At 37.4% G+C, this 23,142-nt stretch overlaps 1 protein-coding gene and 1 long non-coding RNA gene across 2 annotated transcripts in view; one reads left to right on the top strand and one right to left on the bottom strand.

Annotated features, from left to right (window-relative positions):
* Positions 1-8,372: 8,372 nt before the first annotated feature.
* MYBPC3 (myosin binding protein C3) overlaps positions 8,373-23,142 on the bottom strand; it is a 62,299-nt gene continuing 47,529 nt past the window's right edge. The window contains exons 28-34 of the mRNA XM_069017245.1: positions 20,164-20,359; positions 15,512-15,651; positions 14,582-14,741; positions 13,878-14,014; positions 11,200-11,386; positions 10,229-10,271; positions 8,373-9,763 (exon numbers count right to left, since the gene is read on the bottom strand). Of these exons, the coding sequence (XP_068873346.1) occupies positions 10,261-10,271; positions 11,200-11,386; positions 13,878-14,014; positions 14,582-14,741; positions 15,512-15,651; positions 20,164-20,359 (831 nt within the window). The 3' untranslated portion in view covers positions 8,373-9,763; positions 10,229-10,260. The remainder of the gene's footprint in view (positions 9,764-10,228; positions 10,272-11,199; positions 11,387-13,877; positions 14,015-14,581; positions 14,742-15,511; positions 15,652-20,163; positions 20,360-23,142) is intronic.
* LOC138111445 (uncharacterized) overlaps positions 20,368-23,142 on the top strand; it is a 62,749-nt gene continuing 59,974 nt past the window's right edge. Inside the window, exon 1 of the long non-coding RNA XR_011151374.1 lies at positions 20,368-20,987. This is a non-coding gene — a long non-coding RNA (uncharacterized lncRNA). The remainder of the gene's footprint in view (positions 20,988-23,142) is intronic.

Genomic DNA, 23,142 nt, shown 5'->3' with positions numbered 1-23,142 from the left:
TCATTTGTCTTTAAAACAAAAGGGTTCAAAAAGCATGAATAAGGGAGAACAGACACATCTGAAATATGGAAAATTTTTTTGCATGCTTGCAAGTAGAAGTGGTATGTAAAGGATTTTTCATCTTTTTGTGGCATAAAAGCAAAACTGAAATTGGCAAATAATGAAATTAGCCTGGTTTGAATTATTTTTATTTCTTTAGTCTTCTGAGACCATAAATTTTCTTATAGCAATATCTGAATTTTTAGCAGTTGCAGTTTTCTGCATACTACTGTATTTCAAGTACAGTTAAGACTGAAAGGACTTTGGTCTACAATACAGGTTCCATTTATGCAGTGCTGTGTCCCACTCAGATAGACAATTTGAAGTGTAATTATGTTAGCAGGCCTATTAACATAATCAAACAACTTAAAATTATAGGGGGAAGATTCTTAAATACACAACATCATTTACTATGTACAGCTCCTTTTTAAGTTACATAAGCTGCTATCTGCTTTAGGCTGATGAGAAACTTCATTGCAGAATAAGACTTTTAAAGGACCTGATAATAAAAATGGCCCTCTGTCCCTTTTGATGGAATTTGTTTTGAAGAACAAGTGTGGCTAAATATAGTGCTTGCTGTTCCATGGCTGGGATGCATTAGTGACAAGCTCAGCAACTGCACTGACACTGGGCTTCTACTCTTTAGGTGAGAGCAACTGACTTGGCTTCAAAATTGAAGACATTTTTAAAGTATATAAAATCTTTCTCATACTTGATATTGGGGGTGTAGCATATTCATCTGAGCCCAAGGTATGCTGTGCAGGGTTTCCACCACTAAATGCTGAGTGCTGCTCTCTGGATAACAAATGCAAATGCAAGTTGGATTTCAAATTGGTACAAAAGCATAAGTCTTTTGGAATACAGTCTTCCATCCTTTCCACTCCATCATTCCAAAGCACTAAGAGGTAGATAAACTTTATTCTGGAGGAAAAAAATAGTTACAGTGTTTTCCAAATGTTTTTAGTTATGTCCCACTCATTTTGATATTTAGGTAACAGTTCCTTGGCAACAGTTAAGAACTTAGAGGCCTCTAAACCTTCCAGAACCAAATGGAAGGCTAACTGAGACTAATTGGTAACTATAAGTAGTGCTAGAAGTTTTTTAACAGAGAAAGAATAATTCCTGCATTTTTACCACTAGGAGGAGCCTGTGTCTTAGTTTTTAAGATTGCAAAATTGCAACCTTTTTATTTTAACGCTTGTGTTATTTCCAAAAAACTTACACAAATGTGACCAAGAACATAAACTTGCCTTAAAACTTCCTTATGGCTGAACAGGTTTCTTTATCTGCTTGTTTGTGGAAGTTGATTTTCAAAATGATGACTTTAAGTGTTCTCTGCAAATACTGGAATTCGTGAGTAGTCTTCCTGGCAGTTTTCAAAGTGGAACCTAAGTTACTAATTTATCTCTATTTTGGTTATCATATCTTCATTGTGATGTTCCAAAAATGCCCTTGTTTTATTTGTGTATGCAGTGTCCACTTCTAATATGAGTATGTCCACATTTTAAAGGTTGTAAGTTTAAGCATCAGTGACTGTCACAACACTGGTACTTACTAAGTGATATTTGTTAAAGATACATCTGAAAAAAGCTTTTTGAAGGTCTGTTGAAGGAAAGAGTTCATTACTTTAAGAAAATTGTTGTAAAAATTTCCTACACCCTGATTCCTAACTTCAGATAACCCCTACCCTCCTATTTTAACACTTTCAGGATAGCAGAGTAAGATGACATATTCATCTGGGTATTTAAAAGCTAAATTGCTAGTAAAGATAAGTCATTAAGAACTGTAATTCCAACTAAAGTTCTAGCTTAATAATCAAAGTGGGTGGGAAAATTGGCTGTGATTATAAGCCTTAGGAATCTTTATGTTGCAAAAATATTGAAGGTATTTCTAGAATGATGCTGCTTATGCCAGAAGAGGGCTTTTGGCTCACAGAGTGTGTTTCTAATAAGGATGCAGTTGTCTGCAATGGGAAGAAATCAGCTGCTTGCCCCAGTATCAGGCATAGGCTCCTGTTACCACTGAATTCAGAATTAGGCAGAAAATAGAAGCTAAGCTTCTCACAAATAGCAGTATTTACATCCCGGTTCCCCTGGATTGCCAAAGGGATGAAAGTCAGATGATGTTGCCTCTGAGGCAAGATCTTCCTTCTGGGAGAGAAATGGTTTCTGCCTGACTCTGTCTCCAGTGGTATTCACAAACTCCAAGTCATTGCTCTTAGACAAGGCATGTGTTGATGAAACGGAACATCTCGGAGCTCCAGAAGAAGTGGGAATTGGGACCGAGAAGCAGCAGCTTTGTGTAAAGCACCTTGCCATACAACAGGCAGTGCCAAAAAGCTGCTTGCTGTTCCAGAAGTCACAATTCAGCCAGAGGCATCTGCTTGTCACAAGGGCAGGCCATTCCCAGGCAGCTGAGTGGTGATTTTGCCAGTGCTGGTGGTTAAGGCTTTGCACAGAGCCCTAACCTGTGATGCCCTTGGGAGATGTTCAGTGTGAGCAACAGCTTTGAGATTCCACAGCCATTCCCAGTGTGGCTGTTTCACTAAAATAGTAGAAATGTGATGAAGCTTGAAGTAATAGTGGGTATGGGACCCCTCTTTCCAGCACTGTGTCTGAAGGTTTAAATTGATGTTGGTGACAAGAGAGGTTTGAGTGCAGTTGAGTACATGCCAGGTTTAGAGAGGTCCTCTTTCAGGCAGGTACTGTACTCAGATATGAAAAAATGAGCTCAATGTTTACACCAAGGTTAGTAAAATCCTAAGTTAACTTTCTGTTTACAGGTGTGCAGTGTTTTGAAACTTCTGCACCATAGTTGTCCTAGCATTGATTGATTTTGTTTTAAAGCATCAGTCCAACAAAGAAACATATAATCTGTCAGCCAAGGGCAAGCAGTCCTGCTTCTATTTGCAACAGTTACTATAGTGATAAACGTGGTTTAGGAACCTACATAGAAATAGAAATCCCCATCTCCCAAAGTAGCTCTATATAAAAAGGAACAAACGGTGGCAGGAAAAACACCAGTAAAACTCTAAATAGTTTCTTCCTTCAAGTATATGAAAACTCTGGTTCTGTATTTTCATTCTTTCCACTCGTTTTTGTCTTTTCAGTTTCTCATATTAACTCCAGTGAGTACCAGTCTATGCATAGTCCCCTGGCTCTCAAAGCACTTTCCTCTTTTACAAGTTGCCCTGCTTGGATTCCTCGCCCTTTCTTCACACATCCTTGGCCTATCCTCTCTTTAGCCAGCCAGGCTCAGCTCTGCACCTCAATTTCCCATCAGATCATCTCCATCTGTTTCCCTTTGTAGGTTTTTTCATACATTCTTCTTGCCTCCATGACCATCATCATCTCCCAGCCTCTTTGCCCAAGCAGCTCAGACTTAGGCTCTTCCCTGCACCTGCTCAACCAGTCTCTTCTCCTTTCCAGCTTTCTGTCATAGTCTCTCATTCCTCTCTCCTGTTCTTACCAAGTGCTCTGTCATCTTCTTTCATTCTCAACCTTACTCCGTGTTTCCTCCTCTTGCATTTAAATCAAGTTATTTTTGGTAGAGTGCTGAAGAGTGCTACAGAGGGAAGGGAAAAGGTTTCCAGTCTTAGTGCTGCTGTTCTGTGATAGCTCACAGCAGCAGCTCTTCCCTACACTCCTTGTTAGAAATGGCTCAACTATTTAATCTGATATTAAAAAGAAATAAATTAGTCTAAACCAGATTTTTAACCTAACAAATTTCATAACTGTTTAAAGCTTTTCAGTACTGTAGGAAACAGAAATCATAAAAGCAAATACCATACTTTGTAAATACACAATCCTGTTATCTCCTTTACACCAGTGAGGAAGAACAAGTCCCATTTTCAGGCAGAAATTTTTGAGGACTTTCCTATGATCAAAATCTACTGTACTTGGGGTTTTCTTTTCAGGCAGCATATACAATGAACTAACCTACAAAGCAGAAGAGAAGCTTGGATTTTTTGGCCATTTTTTTCCTGGTATATGAAAACTGTAAGTAAATAACAACAAAAGCATATTTGAGAGTTATATTGATACTTAGTCTTTTTGTGATCATAATTTCCTGGAACAGATCTGGATTGCTGGGGTAATTATAAGCATTACAACAGATACCAAGGAAATGCAGCCTTACTGAAGGTTAAATTGTATTCATCCACAATCTGGGTTCATGTATTTGGTTCCCACAATTTATACTTCCATGCAAAACAGTGGAAACTATGTATGATATTGTTTATGTTTGCTAAGTAAATTATAAAGAGCACAAAATCATGTTCAGACTATTATCCAGTGTTAAGAGGAAAAAGGGAGCACACTTACCACTTCTTTTTATTTCACATTGGCGTATCCACTGATATTGTATATATTTTAGATTAGTCACTTTTTTAGATTATTTGTCTTTGGTACAGCTGTCCTAATACACAATTATACCTGAAATGTGTTCATAACTATGACAGTTATCTGTGCTTTCAGGGCTACTTATTGCAAACATTTCTGTCTGGCACAGAAAGCAGATGCTTGACTATTTTTTCCATATCTGGACCTAATAAGTGAGGTTGTTGTTATCTGTTTCTTTTAAACTCTCACCAGTTCAAGCTGTTTAAGATGTGTTGCTTATGCAGACTGCTGTGGGGACCCTGCCCAATGACAAGTAAAGGATATCTCTGTGACAGCTTTTGTTTCCCTAAAATAGAGTTCTCTTCTTGGGAAGCACTTGAAAAGTATCAGTGGGGCTATTTTTGATCTCAGCAGACTGTTCCTATAAAATTTGTTTGTAAGGAGACAGGAACAGCTTGTAGTTATAAACCTGCTCTGAGACGACATGTTAGTGACAAACTTCTCTCCTAAAGACATACAAAGATTTTGTTTCAAAGTAATTCTGTGCTCAAAGAAACATAAATGACTTTTCTGACTTCCAGAAAAGTATTTTCTCTTGCTGCTCTCATTTGAATGGCCATTGTATGATTAAATGAAGGAAAAAGTTCTTCCAACTAATATTTTCTTGTGTTTTAATTCATTCTACTCAATTGTAGATCTCTCTTGAAATAGCTAAAACAATAATCCTTGCTTATAAGGAATGAAACCTACAGGTGAGATGTACTGAGGCTATCTTTAAATGTCTGTCTGGCATGACCTGCATTGAAAAATTTTTTAAAATAATATATAGGAACCTCTTGACCTCTCACTGTAATTTTCAATGAGTAGAACTGAATTTTTATATATAATTTGATATAATAAGCCTAGGAAAATCTGAAAAGGTTGGTAAAGATAAGTGTTCACTGTTATAGAGAGAAAGAGGAAGATAATCTCAAGGCAGGTGAGGCACTTTTCATAAACATTCTATTGGGACAATTTGAACTCAATCACTTTAATTTGCATTTCACCCCACTATATCATGTAAGTATTGTAACTTAGGCAGCAAAGCTGCTTAAGAATAATAGAATCATAGAACCGTTTGGGTTGGAAAGGATCTTTGAAGGTCATCTAGTTCACCTAGGTCATCATCTGTATCATCAGCTTGTGCTAAAATCAGGTCATGCATTGACTGACATGATCATCTAAACCAAAACAAAAGGCTCAGAATTCAGAAGCTACTAAAGGGAGGCAAGATTTTTCCAAACATGCTCCTACTGAATGCAAGTAGTTTTCTCTGTTTTACACTCGTTTCTGCCTAACAGTAGAATGATCTTCCAAGCAATGGTTTATTAGCAAATATGTGAATGTGTGAAAATTTAGGACTCTTTCATTTTAGAATGTTTTTATCTGCATAACTGCTAGCACACTGTCAGTTACAAGCATTGAGTGGTGAAATTAACCATAACTGGGATAGCTAAATAAAATGCTTTAGTACCTAATTGGTGACAACATACATTAATGGAAACATAGCTTCTTATTACACAGATTACACAGGTTACCCTTCCTTGGACACACAAATATTCACCTGCATTGTGGATGGTATAAAAATTTATTAGGAGTTGGCAGCCTTTCTGCAAGAGTAGCTTTAGTACTAGAGCATATACTTGGATTTACAGTGACTTGGGAATGAAATACTCCTGACATTTTTATTAACCAGTCAGAAAACTAAGGCTCAGGAAAGAAACAACAGTCATTTTTATTCTGCAGCTGTTACCACAGATATGCCTGGTAATTTTAAAGTAATAGTCACGGATCTATGATAGCAGAATACAGAATAGGCTGCAACCTGAGAAGCTCTGCCAAGCAGTCACTGTCATGACTTCTGTGTGGACATAACTGTAATTTCCTTCTTTAGGTTCAACTGATCCACTTCTTATTTGTTAATAGGAAAAAATAATCATCTCCATGGGGGACCATCATTTAACTCCCACACAGCCTTTGACAGCTTCTGTATAAGCTTGCTGAAGAGGAAAAGGAGGAAACCCAGCAGCATTACCTTAATCCGCTATGCTCACACCACAATTTGGAGAGATTTTCTTCGGGCCTTGCAGGCCTGAGCAATAATCTCTCAAACCAAGAGCTGATGAGTGGATGGGGAAGCTGAAGGGGGAGCTGGTGCTGCAGCAGGATGCAGCTCTTTGGCTCTTTTCATTTTTATTTTAAGAAGTAATGGTCAACCATTAACTCATTTTGCTATCGTTATTTGCCCACAGAATAATGGTCAGCATTTGAGGACTAAGGCAATCTCATGGAAACAAGGTGCTCAGATAAGGTTTGTTTGCATTTGACAGTTTAATTCCAGCTGGTGGCTTTTATGAAGAGTATTACATGAAGCTTCCCACTGCCAGGAGCAAGTAAATAGTGTTTACTTAGAGTATTTACACGACAGTGCTGAAAACCTGAATGAAACAAAAGAATTGATGCTGTGGTGTGAAATGTGTGCTGTCCTAGGCTGAAGTGTCAGCAGAGGGTTGGTTTGGCAGGTAATGCCACCCTGAGAGAACTGGTCTAGTGGGAGTACTGGAAGTGCTTTTTCTTGTCATAATATTTTAGAGTTGATATTTCTTAGCTCAAGTGAAGCACTGGGCTTTAGAAATGCTCTGCAACACCCTGGTTCTTCAGATGAGTCTTATGCATGTTAATTCAAATCATCCAAGTATTTCCATCTGGTATACAGTTCACAGTCTGAAGGAAAGGCATGTACACTGAACAGGCAGCCAGCAGCCTGAATTGATAGGATTTAAATGGAAATTGTGGAAGCATCAAAAGTTACAGTCAGTTCCACATCCAACTGGATAGAAATAACCAGCCTGAAGAGGTTATGTTTGTCTAAGTTACATATACTTTTCACATGGAAGGGTCCTTTTACTTGAACACTAACAGATTTTTCTTCTCTTGGTGGGGAAAACTACTGGCAGGACTTCAGTCAGACTGCTGTTTTTGAAAGGAATTGCTGTCAGCTGTGAAAGGCACTTAATGTGCTGAAAGAGAATGCTGCTATGTAGGAATTTTTAAACTTTATGACCTACGTTAACTTTTTCGTTTACTATTGAATTTACCTTGCACACTTCTAACATGATTAAATGACTGCAAGGTAAGAATATTTGCCATGACATTTAGAGGTAAGGCCATCTGATTTTACATCAGAGGAGATCTCACCCAGGAAATGATAGCATAAACTTTCATCAGGTAGTCTTTTCAGACGTGATGGGGAAAAATTGGGAGATACTTTGTTGTTCTTAAGCAGTTAGGTTTGGGAGAAGCTACTCAGTGTATGTGGTTTTAATCAGATTGGGATGAAGGTTATTCACTTAATCATTTATTTGTTACCAGCAGGGAATTAATGTGATTAGTGACTCTACTTTTAGGATCTGTGTCAGCCATGGAACAGATAAATGACAATATTACATGCTGGCAAAACATCAGTAAACACCTACCATTTTATAAAGACCTTTCTAGAAATAATTACAGGAAATTGAGACTTTGCAGGTGCACCTTCCCCCTTTTGATCTTTTCAGTGTGAGGAGTGGTTAGCATTTGGAATTCAGAATTCACATTTTTATGGGGACTTTTTAGAAACCTAAGTAGAGTTAGTGCTTCTTTTTTGTAATGCTTTGGATTTGCATTTGGCTCATTGTCATTGGAAATTTTGAAAGTTAAAACTAGTTTGTGTTTTTCTAGTGCAGCATTCTTAGAAGGCCCAATGGAATGAGACTCCAACTATTGCAATTCAGTCACTGCTTTGCAATACACATTGTCCCACAGATGCTGGGATGGTCCTCTTGGTCCACTGCATTCTGGTCATAGGTTCTTTAGAATAGGGGTCATCTCTGTCTTTTATTTGTGGTATGTGCCTTATTTTTAAAATAATAGCGTTGCTCAAAAAATGAAAGCACAAAACAATGTAAACCTGGCTGCATATTTTCCTTTTTAAATTTTATTTATTTGTTGAGTAATAATAATGTGCAACAGACAAGTGTTAACCTGGAATAAGTTGGCTTTGGTTTTAGAGGGTATCCTTTTTTGTTCTGATATCATAATGAAATAATCAAAATAAACATTTCATGCCCATCAGTGCTTTTATTATGAAGATGTCTTTGCTAGTTTAGTACAACTAACACGCTTTGCCATCCCAAGTGGCATGTTGGGGTCAGGGGAGGAGTATTACTTCAGTTCCTTTGTGTAGATTCTTCCAAAAGCCAATGCTGCCTGGATTAATATCATCTTCCCACTGTCTCTTGTACTGTGATCATTAAAAAGTACTTTCCAGCCAGAAACTATCAACTACCACGGGTCTGGGAAAAAAACTACTCCAAATACTCTTCAGACTTGTAAGTGAGGAGCTAGAAATGCTATTGTGGCATTTGCTTAGACAAAATCTTCTGCAAAAATGCTTACGTATCACTCATAGCCTTTCACAAACCTTCAGTGAGAGTTATGACAGTAAGTTTATTACATTCATTCCAAGCATTTGCTTTAAAATGTTTTATTTACATGCAAATAATCTTCCTTGCTAGAATTTTCACTGTTTCATCTGACGTGCAAAATTATCCTTGCGGATTTGTGTGATGTCTCTGATTGGTAGCAAAAACCATCTAATAACTGGAATTCTATGCTGGTGTCTTTTTAAAAGCTAAACAACAAGTAGTGAGTGATTATCAAGGAAATTATTTTCTATAAAAAGCAGAGCAGTAGCTGTAGCCAGTGGTTCCCAAATGGTGTGTTTTGGACACAGTTCTGCTCGGATATTTCAACCAGAAATATCAAGCAGTAGATACTTCAAGCACTCACTGACAGTAAAAACAGTAGGAATGAAAGTTACATTCTGTTGTACAGAGATGAGTATAATGATTAAACACTGTAAATAATATCTTACTGCTTCATTATTCTGAGCTACTTGTTTCTTATGAAGAATGTCAGAGTTCTGCAAAGAGAAAATGGAGTGAACAATAGAGTTGGAGAATTTATGCTTGTTTCAGACATTAGGAAAGGACTAGGGTTTTTCCATTTTTACATAATTTTACTATTTTTTTAATACATATTTTATATATGTAATGGAGGAAAAGTTGTATATTATTTCTTTCAATTTCTTCATGTGGAAACAAGGGCAATATAGCTACAACAGATATATGAAAAGAGGAAATATTGTCTGAAAACACACCTAGTTAGCAGGACATTACAAGACACTGCTGCCTCCTTGTACATATGTATTAAGTGACTTCTAAGATGAGCAGGACTCCTAAATGAGCAGAAATTATGTTTCATTCATTTCTTCACTTTTCTTCATTTCCAGTTCCATTCTAATGCTGAGACAGAGAATAGGGAGAAGGATTTATTGTCAAATACATCACCTGATTGCTATTATACTACTTGATTCTTTTAAAGTCTAAAATGAATATTACACTTCTAGATGCATTTCAATTTTAACTATGCTTTCTTTGTTGAAGCAAGATTATTGATATTAGTTAGGCCTACTTTAATAAATAACAGTCTCTTAGAGGGAGTGCTTGTAGCAAGTTAAGAAAAAATGATAACAAAGTCTTCTGTTATTCTTACAGATTTTTACACTGGCACAGTGTATTAGAGGGGGAGACCCATGAAATACTGACTACTGAAAAAACAAACAGAAATCAAAACAAATACACATACCCCCACCAACTGTATAAACATTCTAAAAAGCCTCTACCATGAATATCTAATGATTGTTTATTCATATATCTACTCAAAGAAGCCATTGCTCCTTTGTCCAGCTGAATTATTTTGATTCTTACCTTGACTTGCAGATAAACTGTGATTCAGAGTTTTACTGAGGTGCTGGAGAATGAAAAAAAATTGAAGATATTATCAGACATTAAAGAATGCTAATTTTAAATTGAGACTTGGTACTGAAGGTGAAATATGGATGCTCTCTAGTAGTTGCTTTTATCTGATGATTCTAAGAAGATTTAATGTTCCTAAAGCAAGCTTCAGATGATGATAAAATTAATCTTTGAGCCCTGAAGATATTGGCACCCAGCACTGCAAGGTGCACTGGATGCACACTCCTGATTTAGCACTGAGTCAAACATTCAGCTCAGTACTGTGTAGAAATACCTTCAGGCTTGCTGTGCTGAAAATGGATTTCCATCAATTACTGCTATGTAGGTCACTTTTGCAGCTTTTTCTGGGTTTGAGCACTTAAAAGTAGTGCTACATACATTTTTATTGAGAAATAGATACTTTATTGGCAGCTTTACCAAAAATATTTAATATTCGATATTTTTTTATTGAGTAATAAACATGTGACTTTTGTTCCTGGTCCTTTTGACTAACGAAATAATTTGTCAGTGTTCCAAAAATGTTTGTGGTGCACTACCTTTTACATATATCTAATAGCCAATGACTTGATTTAAAACTTTCAGTTATGGAATAAGCACAAAGTCTAATAAAGTCATCCTCAATGCAGTGTTTGTAGATAGACCTTGCCCTTCCACTGCTGAGTATCTGCTCTAGGAATATAAAGTCAGAAGTGCAATAATTGTACACCACCAGACCTGTATTACCTAGCAAGTAACCTAATTCTATCATAACACTTCAGAATGAAAAAAAAATCTTGCTGGTGCACGTAAGTAACAAACTTTTTATATACCACCCAAAACGTCAGGGTTAGGTAAAGGGGAACAATGATTTTATTTTCTTTTAACTACCCGTTACTCTCTCTTCATTGCAGTGTTAGAGTTATCCATAGGATTAATCTGATTACCTCTGACATCCAGTCTGCACTCTATTTCAGCTTCACCACACTCATTCACAGCTTTACAGGTGTAAATGCCACCATCAAAGGGAGTGGGTTTCCGGATCTCCAGGGTCAACACCCCCTGCTTACTGAACATGCGGTATTTGGCATCCCCAGAGAGATCCATTTTGTTTTTGAACCAGAATATCTTTGGCTGAAGAAGAAAAAAGAAGATTTTTTAAATAGAAGGTAGAGAATGGAAGATTTACACTTGATCTTGCAGCTTTAATGTAGCCACTAAAGGCTAAATAGTATTATGAGGGCTATTTACAAAGCAGGGTTAATAGTTTTTCAATAACATTCAGTACAAATTCATGAGACCAATAATTCAAAAGTTCAATATTTCCGTTAACTCACAAATAGCGTATAGAAAATGTAGGTTTGTGTCCCGTTTTACTGCAATTTTAAAACCCAACCCTGTTAACTGTCTACAAATTCATTCATTTAGGAGTTATTTAGTTGTGTTTATTAAAATGTATTTGAATGCTACAAGTATCTTAGAGAAGGAGAATTAAGCTTCACAGCTCATTAGAACAGAAGTGTCATAAAAGTTTCCAGATGCTGGGTGGCCAAATTGGGATGCCAAAGTTTGATCCAGGAAAGGATTTTCCAAACCCTCTAGTGTATCTTTAGAAACTTAAGGAATTTAAAAATGAAATTCCTGTTGGCTTCTGCTGTGGAATGAAGTTGTTGCTTCTATACCAGTTCAAGCTTTTATGTTTTGTTTCCAGTACCTGAAAATGTGCCTTTAATTTTTATAAATGAAATTTTGAAAATGAAAACTCTGATATAAAACAAACTGCTTTTGTTTATTTCAAGCTCATTAGTACATACAGTGAAGAAACCGTCTTTAAAGAATAGAAGACCAAGCTTTGCATTTATCTGTTTTTCTTTCAGAATTAATGTCTTCTGTTTCTTCATCCATAAACCTCAAAACTACTGCGCTGGTTTTATAGAGTGCATTCAAACCTACTGAATCACTTTGACCTGTGGTATATCAATCCAGTGCATCCCACTTGCCATGCTTAATTTTCTTGGCAGACCTCAGCTGGAATTTTTCCTGCCTTAACATTTTTCCTTGTCTCTCTATAGCCTCTTTATCTATTTGGGTATATGTCTCTTATTATACTTCATTACTGGCAGGACATGAGTACTGTCTCTGCCTGAAGTGATAACTTTACCATGCCATACAGATCATCCTGAGGTGTGCTTGAGAATCTACAGTTATTCAGAATTGAAAACCTCCATTCACATAAGCTACTCTCTATGAATGAGACCTTTGGAAGAGTACTGCAGTAGGTATGGAAACATTTTATCAAGGTTAATTTGGGCAATTTGGTACAAAAAGGTATCTGGAAAAGCTGCTTTAAGAGTATTAGGTGTCCTGAAGGCTGAGGACTGCTTGTATCCTTCAGGCTAACGTGGAAGGACAAGCTAGCACACCTGCATTCCAAAGCCTGCCACTACTGTACAGTAATAGCTGTAAAATTGAGAAGGTTTTTTAAGAATCTTCATAAAACATGGAAACCGAATGAAGTGGATGCAGATGCACAAAAATGTCAGTTAACCAAGAGGGAATATTGTCACTAATGCTATCATTTCTAAGCTGAGGCAGCTACTGGAGGATTTTGCCTACAGTTGCTGGTGTTTCTTCTGTAATGTTCTTGTTCTTTTGAAGCTGTTTACACAGATATGCTTCCTTTTTATTTTTGAGTTTTGTCTGGAGCTCCTTCTTCATCCAATGAACTTCAGCAAATGATTTTTGTTTTTTAATTTGGACTCTGAGTGATTGTAACATGTTTTGCTCTGTAGCAATCAGATCCTTGCACAGATATGAGGTAGTGAAAGATGCTGAAAATAAGCAACCAGAGGTGAAGGGATTGTACTGATTTAAATTTATAACAAGTTATGTCATAATATGGTAAATTCCTTCACTGCAGGCAAAAATCTTATTTCCCTTTTCTGAGAAGTCTAAATTTAGCTCCTAGCTGATATAATTTTAACAGCTTGTTCCGGATTAACAAAATAGTACATCTTTATGTAGTCTTTGATGGGACTTTAATAAATATATTTAGAATGAGAAAATATTCCTGCAAGATTAAAAAAACAAACCAACAACACCCCACAAAAAAACTTCACATGAGACCAGACCTTATTCTAGTTAGTTTTGCAAAATAGCTCAGACTCTCCAAAACTTAAGTGGATGCATTGGTGTAACAGAAAACCCGCTGTTCCTCTATCGTTTGGTTAATGGAACAGTATACGACATTTAGCTGCTGTTTTCTTCAAAGTCTGAAGAGAGCAAAGTATAGATTGTGAGATCATTTCGTTGTTGTTTACCTTCTCCAGTGAGTAGTTTTTATGCAGATGTGGTACATTTCCAGTGGTGTGCTGTCACCACAAGCAGTGACTGCCCTTGCCTCTGTCTCCTTCACCGTGTTGCCCCCCCGGTTCTGCACAGACCCTCCCGAACACTCGCCCCCCTCTCTGCCACAGCCTCAGGTGTGAGTGAGGTGGGACATGGCTGGGAGCCCTGTGCTCCTCCTTTGTACAGCCATGCCACGCTCAGCCACACGGAACTGACAGGAATTCTAGGGCAGCCCGTGGCTTGTTGCAGCAATCTCAGTGACAGTTGTGATGGGTACCTTGGGGATTCCTCTGACAGCACAGCTGAGTGTGGTGTTGTATCCTGCAATCACAGAGCGGTTCACCAAAGGGTGCGTGAATTTAGGAGCTTCGGAGAAGTCATGTTCCTTGTAACTGGGGGGTTTGTAAATGGTGCCTGCAATTCAAAGAAACAAAATAGTAAGAACTGTGTTGTCAGTTCTGCTGACTTGTGTACAATCTATTTGTCATTTATTTTGCCTGTATGATTTAAAGAAGCTTCAAAGCTTTTGGCATGTGTGATATAACAAGTCTTTAAATACATTTCATTCTAAACCACGTCTCACGTTTAATGTGTTAGTTAAGGTAAAAGGTCCTGGCAATCACGGGATTTCAGCTTCTGTTAAAAATATGATACCATACATGTGCAGGGAAAGTCTTCACCACAGACATCTTCAACTTTTAACCCCAAAATATAAATATAATCCCCCAGTTGTATTATTTTCTTAAGATAATATAGTTTAGGAAGACTGTGTGATTAAATATTTTTAACTGATATTTGTATTAGTACAGGAGATCTGCCTAGATAAGGGCTCTTGATGCTCAAAGTCTTTATAAGTGCTAGTTACTAAATAATGAAAATATCTTTAGTGGTGCAGCTGGTAAGACTGTATTTTCCATTTGCCAGTGTATTACTTCTGGTACTTAGTGGCTTTTGTGATCTTTGTTTTGAAGAATATGTTACCTGTTTTTTGGATATGGGCAGGATTTTTGGTGGCTGCAGCAGTTTCACTCAATCCACACAAATTTTCACTGAAGATTCGAAAAAAATACTCATTTCCCATAATCAGGTCTGACACTATACAGTTTGTGCGACGATAGTGATCAAAAACAGTATACCATTCCTGTAACAAGACTATACTGTTTAGAGAGATGTTATGAGAGGTCAGACATGGTGCTAGTTTTGGTATGGAGAGATTCTTTTTGCGACAAGGAAAAGACAGGCAGACAGGTATTTAACACTAACCTGTGAAATGAGTATTATGGTGCTTCCTGTGAAGATCAGCTGATCTATTTTCTTACTTTTATATTCTGGCGGTGTGACAGATGTATGAATACTTGCATTTTGAGGAAAAATGTCCCCCAAATCTCTACCATATTTTAGCCATACCCATATCTGGGGAATCTGGTATGAGTTATATACTCAGAACATGACCACTTACTGGGGTCTTCCATGAGAAAGACATTTTTTGGCTTGACTGGCATATGTACCTCTCCCAGTATATACCCTGGTATGCCCAGAATCTCACTTCAAGTCTAGCTCTTCCTCCCTCCCCTTCAATTTTTTGCCGCATTTATGAAAAAATATAATTCCAAATAAAAAGTATAATTCTACCTTCTAAGTAGAGCTGTCTATGCAGTCACCACCAGAGACTGCACATGCTTGATCTCTCTTCCATTTTCTACTGAGCATTTAATGCAGTTCTATCCTTCACCTTTTGGGCTTTTTTTAGATTCTCTTTTTTAATGTTTAATTGCCTCTGAGATGCCATAGGACACCTTGAACACACAGCTGAGAGTCATGAATTCAGTCATTTCCCTCAAGTCTCTGTGTTCCCAGAGCAGGTGCTGGTTTAATTCCATACAAAGCCATGGACCCAGTGCAAGTTCTTACCATTGTTTTTTTGTCAGCTTTCTGAACTGTGTAGCCCAAGATCTGAGCATTGCCATCATCTTGGGGAGGTGTCCACTCCAGGGCTGCATTAAATCCCCAAACATCTACAAGCTTTATATTCTGAGGAGGACCAGGCTTGTCTGCAGAGGAGGCATAAAAAAACACCTTAGCTTTTAGTTCAAGATCCAAAGAGCTTTGTCATTTCCCCATGCAGGGAGAGAAAACAGAACCTGAGAGCAATCTATAACATTCCATAGCAAGACACTTCATTTATATGAAGTTAAAACTGTAAACAAGAAATTTGGGGAATTTTCAAAAATCCTTTTAATACTCTACCAAGAGGCCTGAATCCTACTGAGAAATGGACAACACACTAGAATTAGTAACATGGGAACCAGACAAACTCTTCTTTAAAGTGTAGTAGGAAGTTTGTGTTGTTTGGATGGATGTGATTAACACTTCAACTGCAATTTTATTACTTTGTTGCCTCAATGCAATTTCTTAGCCATTCATCTACATTGCTATAACAACCAGGGCAATGGGCTATGTGCCTTCCCCCTGAGAAAGGCCAGCCATTTGGGAATACACCTTTTCCCTCTTGGCTCAGTGCTTATTAGCTTGCCCACTAGGTGATATTTCTCTGTAACAACTAGAAGAAGAACAAACTCTCAAAGAGATACAGAAGTCTGTGTCCTTTTTAAGATACGTGGAAATATAGAGAAAAACAATATAGAATGAAATGATTTTAATTTTCTTTTTTTCTTTTTTGACTATCATTCATATTTATACCATGTTATTTAGTCAAATGCTCTAAGATTTAAATTAGATTTATTAAATAATAATTCTGTCTGTTTTAATTTGAGGACACCGGTTCGCCTTTTTGATGTTAGGTTGTTGCACACAGTTATGAGGCCTGTTGGGGAGAGCTGGGTAATTGATCTTGTTATTGAGTGAAAAATAGTTCAAGATCATTCCAGACAGCTGAAGGGAAACTGTCTCCCCATTTTGCAGCTAAGCTGGAAAAATTAAGAAAATGGTAAGAATCTGATGGATGTAGTTTTGAGATGAGCAAAGCACAGAGGAATGTAATTATAGGTGGCTTGTAATTTAATTCCTTAAAGAAGGATATGCAAAGCAGTAATAAACCAGCCTTTGTTATTAGGGGAACTGTGACTTTCTACATCAAAGCATAATGTGCTAATTCTCTTCTCACTGACAAACTTTGGAATTGAAAACTGCTTTATAATTAGGTTTGACCCCTACTGTCCTCCTTCAAAGTGGTGCCAACTAGAACACCACATGATGTCTGATAAGGGATATGGAATGCATGGCTCTCATTCCATCTATCATCCTCTTTGTTCCTATCTTACACTAACATTTCAGAGAAAAATCTGCTGTCTTTTGTGTTTCTCAACAGCCACCAACCAGGTAAAGCCTTCCTTCATTTTATTCTCTGTTTCTGAAGCAGGGAATGGCAGTGTGTTGTCAAATGAACAACATTGCTTATGGAGATGTGGAAATGCGTTTGCTGTTAACTTGAATCACAACTTAAAAGAAAAAAACCTATTTGTGTTGTTAGATATGTATCTTCATTACACAGCAACTAATTACTCTGTTCTGATTTCAGAGAAGAATTTTTCATACTACGTACCTGTCTGCATATGTGTGAAGAACAACTTTAAAAACATGTGGAGATGGATAAATTTGCTACATGGGTTTTTATATTCTTGATCTTTGGTTCAACGAGACAATGCAAGCTGCAAGAATATCCATTCAAAATTTCTTTGTAGAATGGTAGAATATTTCTTTCTCAGTACTAACCAGTACATCTCTAGCTTGTGAATAGAGGATGGGAAAAGTTAAACTTAGTGATGCTTCTGTACCAAATTACTTTCCTCTGTCAGACACTGTGTTAGAGTGGGTATTCATATCCTGAGGAAGGATTCTGTGTTACCCTCAGCACAAGCTCAGCTGAGGATTTTTGCAAACGAATGAAATTTATAAGATGGGAAGAAGACATAAAGTGTGAATTATCTTTCAAAAATAAATTATAATTCATATTTTCAAATAATACATCATGAGAAAAATAATTAATTCCAGTTTAAAAAGTTAAGTATAGAACTGAGGTTTGCTTCAGTCAATAGAAGGCATGATGGGAGACATAATTTATTGATTCATGTAGAGGGGGAAAGAAATTTAGGGAGCTGTATTCTCCAGATATTGGAGATAATTTCATTATCTAAAAGCTTTCTAAATGTATTTAATAAATACTGTATTCCTATAGTAAAAGTGAATATTTTTTTGGTCTACCGAGTAAATGGCAGCAGCAGTTTTGGCAGCAAGGGAAGGTGATGGCAGTAACAGAGTTGTTTCCTCTTGTTTGGAGCTCACAGGTGACTCATCACAGCAGCAGAGCTTTTGGCTACCCGCATTCTTGCCTTACTCCAAAAAAAGATAGGGTCTGAAGCCACGTGCATTACTTCTTCATCAAGTAGATTTTGCCAAGGGAAGTTAGCTGGTGAAAAGACACCTCAAAAAATCACTGATTAATTTCTTGTGTCTCTGAAAGCCTGGCTGGCTTTTCAGCCTGCTGTTCTACAGCACCTAAAGCACCACTAGGAGTACAGAAAGACTGCCTGAATCACCCATATTTCTGTCTTGCCAAGAGAATATAAAATCTGGGGAACAAAAAGTGCAGTTGACAGAATTGAAAAGAGGTAGTTCTGATGACAGAATAACAGAATCAAGATTCAGAGTAGATGCCCTGATTGGAGAAGTATCTGCATATGTTACAAGCCCTTTCTCTTCTTGGTCATGAATTAAATGAAATATACATATTCCCATTCATTTGAACAAACTGCCCAGAAAGTACAAAGTTAATGCCTGTCCTCCAACTCTTATCTGTGTGATAAGATTAGCTGCTTTTCTTCAATCATTCATTTTCTATATGAAATAACTCTTTGACAATGGTAGATGGGTGTGGTTTTCTGACTTTCTACAGTATCAAACAATAGGTGGATGACACTTGGTGCCATGGTCTAAGAGCAATGGCCAGAATCAAGAGTCACTAACCAATTTTAGAAAGGTATTTTAGTGTGTAGGGTGCAGTACTCCCCTTACCTGAGTCATAGAGTCACAGAATGGCTTGGGTTGGAAGGGAACTCAAAGATCATTCAGTTCCAACCCCCTGCCATGGGAAGGGACACCTTCCAGTAGACCAGACTGCTCAGAGCCCCATCCAGCCTGGCCTTGAACACCTCCAGGAGTGGGGTGGCCACAGCTTCTCTGGGCACTCTTGGGATTATTTTGTTTTAGCTGCCATTTACTTATTTTGCTCTTGCAGAACTGCAGCCATCCTCTTGAGCAGAAGCAGCTGCTGGTATTAAGACCTATTTGCTTCAATTTTTTATGCCTTTCTTTTTTGCTGTTGGCACCATTACATACCTGTTCTGCCAACATAATTTATAAAACTTTAAGCAGAGTAAAGCCAGAATTTTTAATTCCAAAACATTAGGAGCTGAGCCAAAACACGTATTCTAAAAATGTACTGATACATTGGAAGAAATTTGGGACAATAGTGTGAAAGTGTGGGGAAAGAGAAATAAACACAGTTATAAAGAATGTTTAAAAGAGTGGTAATGAGGAGAAATAGAAGAGCTCTGGCTGAACATTAATGAAATCTGAGTAGGCAAGGTCTCAGAATATCTCTCACATAATCCCAACAGAAGTTATGGAAACTTTGGCAATGCATTTCTTTGAAATGACATTAGAAAAGCGACTGGAAATTGCAGAAGAGAGAATAAGCCTCAGACTAACTAGACACTCTTAACAGAGTAAGGCATTACATGTGAATTTTCCAAATTCACAGGACTGTGCCTTCTAATTTTTGGAACAGTAGAGGTATATTATGGCAATGATTTTATCTTCACTATCCTTATCTAATGAAAAAAAAACCCCTGTAGGAGTACATCTATTCTAAGATTCCTATTTCCTTCCTTGAGTGCAATATGGCTCTTCCTAAGAACACCAGAACTCTCAAGTTCTTTCTATCTCTCTCAGAGTTGTAGAAAGAAGATTGATAAGGATGATCAAAGATATGGAATGGCATCTGTTTGAAAATAATCAAAATGAAGAGTCTAAAACTTGAGAAAGTTAACTGAGGTGAGCGTGACTGAAGGCTATAAAATCATGAGTAACATGGAAAAGGTGAATGATTATTCATGTTTTTTTCTGATAGAGAACTGTATGGATATTAAAAGAGATTGTCAGGAGGCAGACTCAAATCAAAACAAATAGATACATGTACTTAAACTGAAATTCCTTATAAAAGGATGTTTGGATTCTCAAACTAGACCTGAATGAAAATACAGACTGGATAAAATTAGGCAAGAAAAAAATCATTGAAGAGCTATGGAACACACAGAATATCCCCCATCCTCTGAAGGTCTCCAGGACACATAATTTCAAGGTGGGAAAATGTAGTAGGAAAATAAGGTCACATGCTAGCCCTGCTCTGAGCTTGTCCTGCTCATCTGCAACCATTGAAAAGAGAAGGGATTCTGAGGTAGTTAGTTGGATCTTTGGGTTGCCTCAGTCTGGCCACTATTTTGTTTTGTATGTTCTGCTTAATTCTGATGTTGTCAGAGTCTTACCTATGATTTGTATTATTATTGCAACTTTATCAGACATGTTTTCTATCTGAAGAGTGACTTCATATGTTCCTGAGTGATGAAGCTCTGCCTTTCTGATGAAAAGGATTGTGTCCGTGTTGCTGTTCCGAATTCCCACATCTTTGGAGTCTAGAGTTTGACCATTTTTCAGCCAAGTGATTTTGGGTCTTGGTTTACCCTAAAGAGAGAGAAAAAAAGGAATTTTTATTTTTTTAGGCCTTAGTGGATTTCTATTTTTCTCTTAGTGATCTATAAATCTAGAAAGCCTAATATAATACACAAAGTTGAGATAGTAAACTCTCTAAATACTTTACAATTCCTGTTTTTCTCCAGACAAATATTTGCTCCCATCTGTCTGGTTTAGTGGCACCATGCTCTGAGGATGCCATTTAGTTAGAGACTGAAAAGATATTGAGAACAAATCCAGAAATACTATTCTTGTGCTGGTCTGGTACTCTTTCCCGGGCATCAGTGAAGCCAACAGGTGATCTGACTTGTTCTGATCGTTATTAGCAGAACCCTTACACACCTGAGGACTTTATTAGCTCTGTTCCCCTTCTTCTCCCTTTCTTAAAACATTTGATGCTCTGTCCCTAGGCATTTTTAAGATCTCTTGAAAAGTTATTGTCATCTTGCAGTCTTGGGGTGTGAAGTTTACTGTATAATTCTTTCTGCACTGCAAAATAGTTTTGGTGACTGTCAGCTTAAGCAGTCAGCGTTGCTACACGTGTGGAAGGTGGCATTATGGAATCAGAGAGATATCAGTGGTTTGCATCACCCTCATCCAGCCATTTCCAGGAAAGATGGTAAGTACTACTTAATTCTTCAAAAGTTGTTGGAGTGCTACTGCCACAGTACAACTCCAAACAAGGAATCCAAGAAAACAGAAAATTGCTATGATGTATTTATTAAGTGTATTAATAGTTAATCCAACAGAAAACAACTCAGTGGGGGTTTTAAAGTTTCTGCCAGATTACCAAGGTGAAACAGTGCAGCACAGGCCTGGAATAGTTCAGATGGGTGGTGGGGGAAAGCAGGACCTTGCAAGCCAGCAGTCAGTTCTGCTTAGGCTGCCCTGGAACGGAACTCTAAGGCACTGAAATCGGGACACTGCCTCCAGTAAACAGCAGAGAAAGCAGCTCTGAAAGGCTCCTCAATCCACTGGATGTCTGGAACATACTCTGAAAGACGGTATCTCTTCCCTTAGCCTACAGGGGGAGATTAGGATACTCAGACTTGGTTTTGGTGCCTAAAGGTAGCCAGAATAATAATGAATCTTTGTGCACTGCTACACCTTTATTTCAGGTTTGTCTGGTATTTGCTCAGAAAGCCTGTGTAGCATCATTTTTTTTTCAGAGGTACTGGGAAAAAAAAACTCCACCTTTTATAAGATTCAGGCCACGATCTGTCCAAAATTATACTTAAAGGATGTCTAAACCACCTAGAAATTGCTATTCCTTCATAGATACTCTCTTCTCAAACTCATCAGATGTAATTTATTTTACATCAGGGCTGATATACTCCTTGAATGAGCAATGCTTTTGGATCTTCCATTTTCTCTATCTGGTAAAATATTTTCTTACAGCTTTCTGCCAAGGAGCATAGTTAAGAGCACCTCAGGCCTGTAGCTTGGAAATAACAGATACAAGACAAGTTTTGTCCTGTTCTAGTGTACCTTTACCCTGGTCTCATTTCATAGAACTCTCACAAAAACCGATTAGAGAAAGAGATGGCGTCTCTTCAGCTGGAATGTATAGTAGAAATTCTGGAACAAATAAAAGGATTTGAGTTGTTTTGTGTTTTATTTTCCGTATCTATGTGTTCCTATTGGTGAACATGACAAGAACTGACTCTATTTTACTTCCCACATATGTGTGCATTTTAAAGTGATATGAAGATCTTCCTTGAAAAATTTGGCTAGGGAATGCTTTAAAAATAAAAATAATCTGCTTAAATAGTATAGTTTGGTGGGCCTTTGTTTAAATTTTTACTTTGTCAAGACAAATACTTGTCAGGTTTTCAGACTGATTAGAATATTGTTGCTGCTGGTGTTGTACCATGGCTGATCAGATAGGTTCACTCACAGCACCTCCTTTTTTGAGGTGCTGTGAGTGCCAGTGAAAGATTGCAAGTGTTCAAAGTGTTGGTTTTCATATACTCTTATATTTATAGATTGTGAAAAGCACAAACAGATAGAAAGCATGTTCCTAATACATTTGTCAGAGGATTGGATTTCTGCAATCTGTAATAGATAATCTGAGACAGAACAGTGAGTGACAGAGTGGCTAAATAGCACCCCAGAGAAACTTCAGGGAGTTCACAGCCAGGGAAGAATGAATTTAAATGCTCTTAGATATTTATATTCACATAGATGATGGACAAAAAGACTGCTCAGTACTATTGTGAATTTTATCCACTAATAGCACATAATATCCCTCCTCGTATGCCACGTAGTTAATTTTGGAGCAAGAATGTGTTGATTCTCTTCCTTTCACCAGAATGTTCCACCTGCTTAATGTACTCGACAGAAAAAGGGTTAGTAACAGTGTTTTACTTTCTTTTCTGAACATTTTGATCTAAAGATTTAAATAGATTTGCCAGTAGCATTAAGCCCAGAATACCTTGACGATGTATTTCATAGAATTTCACTGTAGTGACCATAGAGGTCACTGGAAAGGTTGCACTGAGACTGCAAATAGTAGAAGACACTGACTTCCACTTTCATTAGATCATAGATATTGTTTCTACTTAGAGTATTCTGCAATATTAATGGTCAGGGACTTAAAATTTTTCAAAATGTAAAGGAAAAGTTCTTTTTGACTTGCTTTTTTTGAAAGCTCATCACTTTTACATATTCTAAATAGCTATAGCCACAATTCTTAGTACTGTGAAAGCTGCAATTCAAACTATGACAGATTTAATTCACTCAAAAAGTACTTATTAAATTAAAGTCCTCTGGCT

The sequence above is a fragment of the Aphelocoma coerulescens genome, chromosome 5 (genome assembly GCF_041296385.1).
Source record: "Aphelocoma coerulescens isolate FSJ_1873_10779 chromosome 5, UR_Acoe_1.0, whole genome shotgun sequence".
Classification (NCBI taxonomy): domain Eukaryota; kingdom Metazoa; phylum Chordata; class Aves; order Passeriformes; family Corvidae; genus Aphelocoma; species Aphelocoma coerulescens.
Note: the sequence above shows the minus strand (reverse complement) of the source record. Positions and strands in the feature narration are given on the sequence as shown.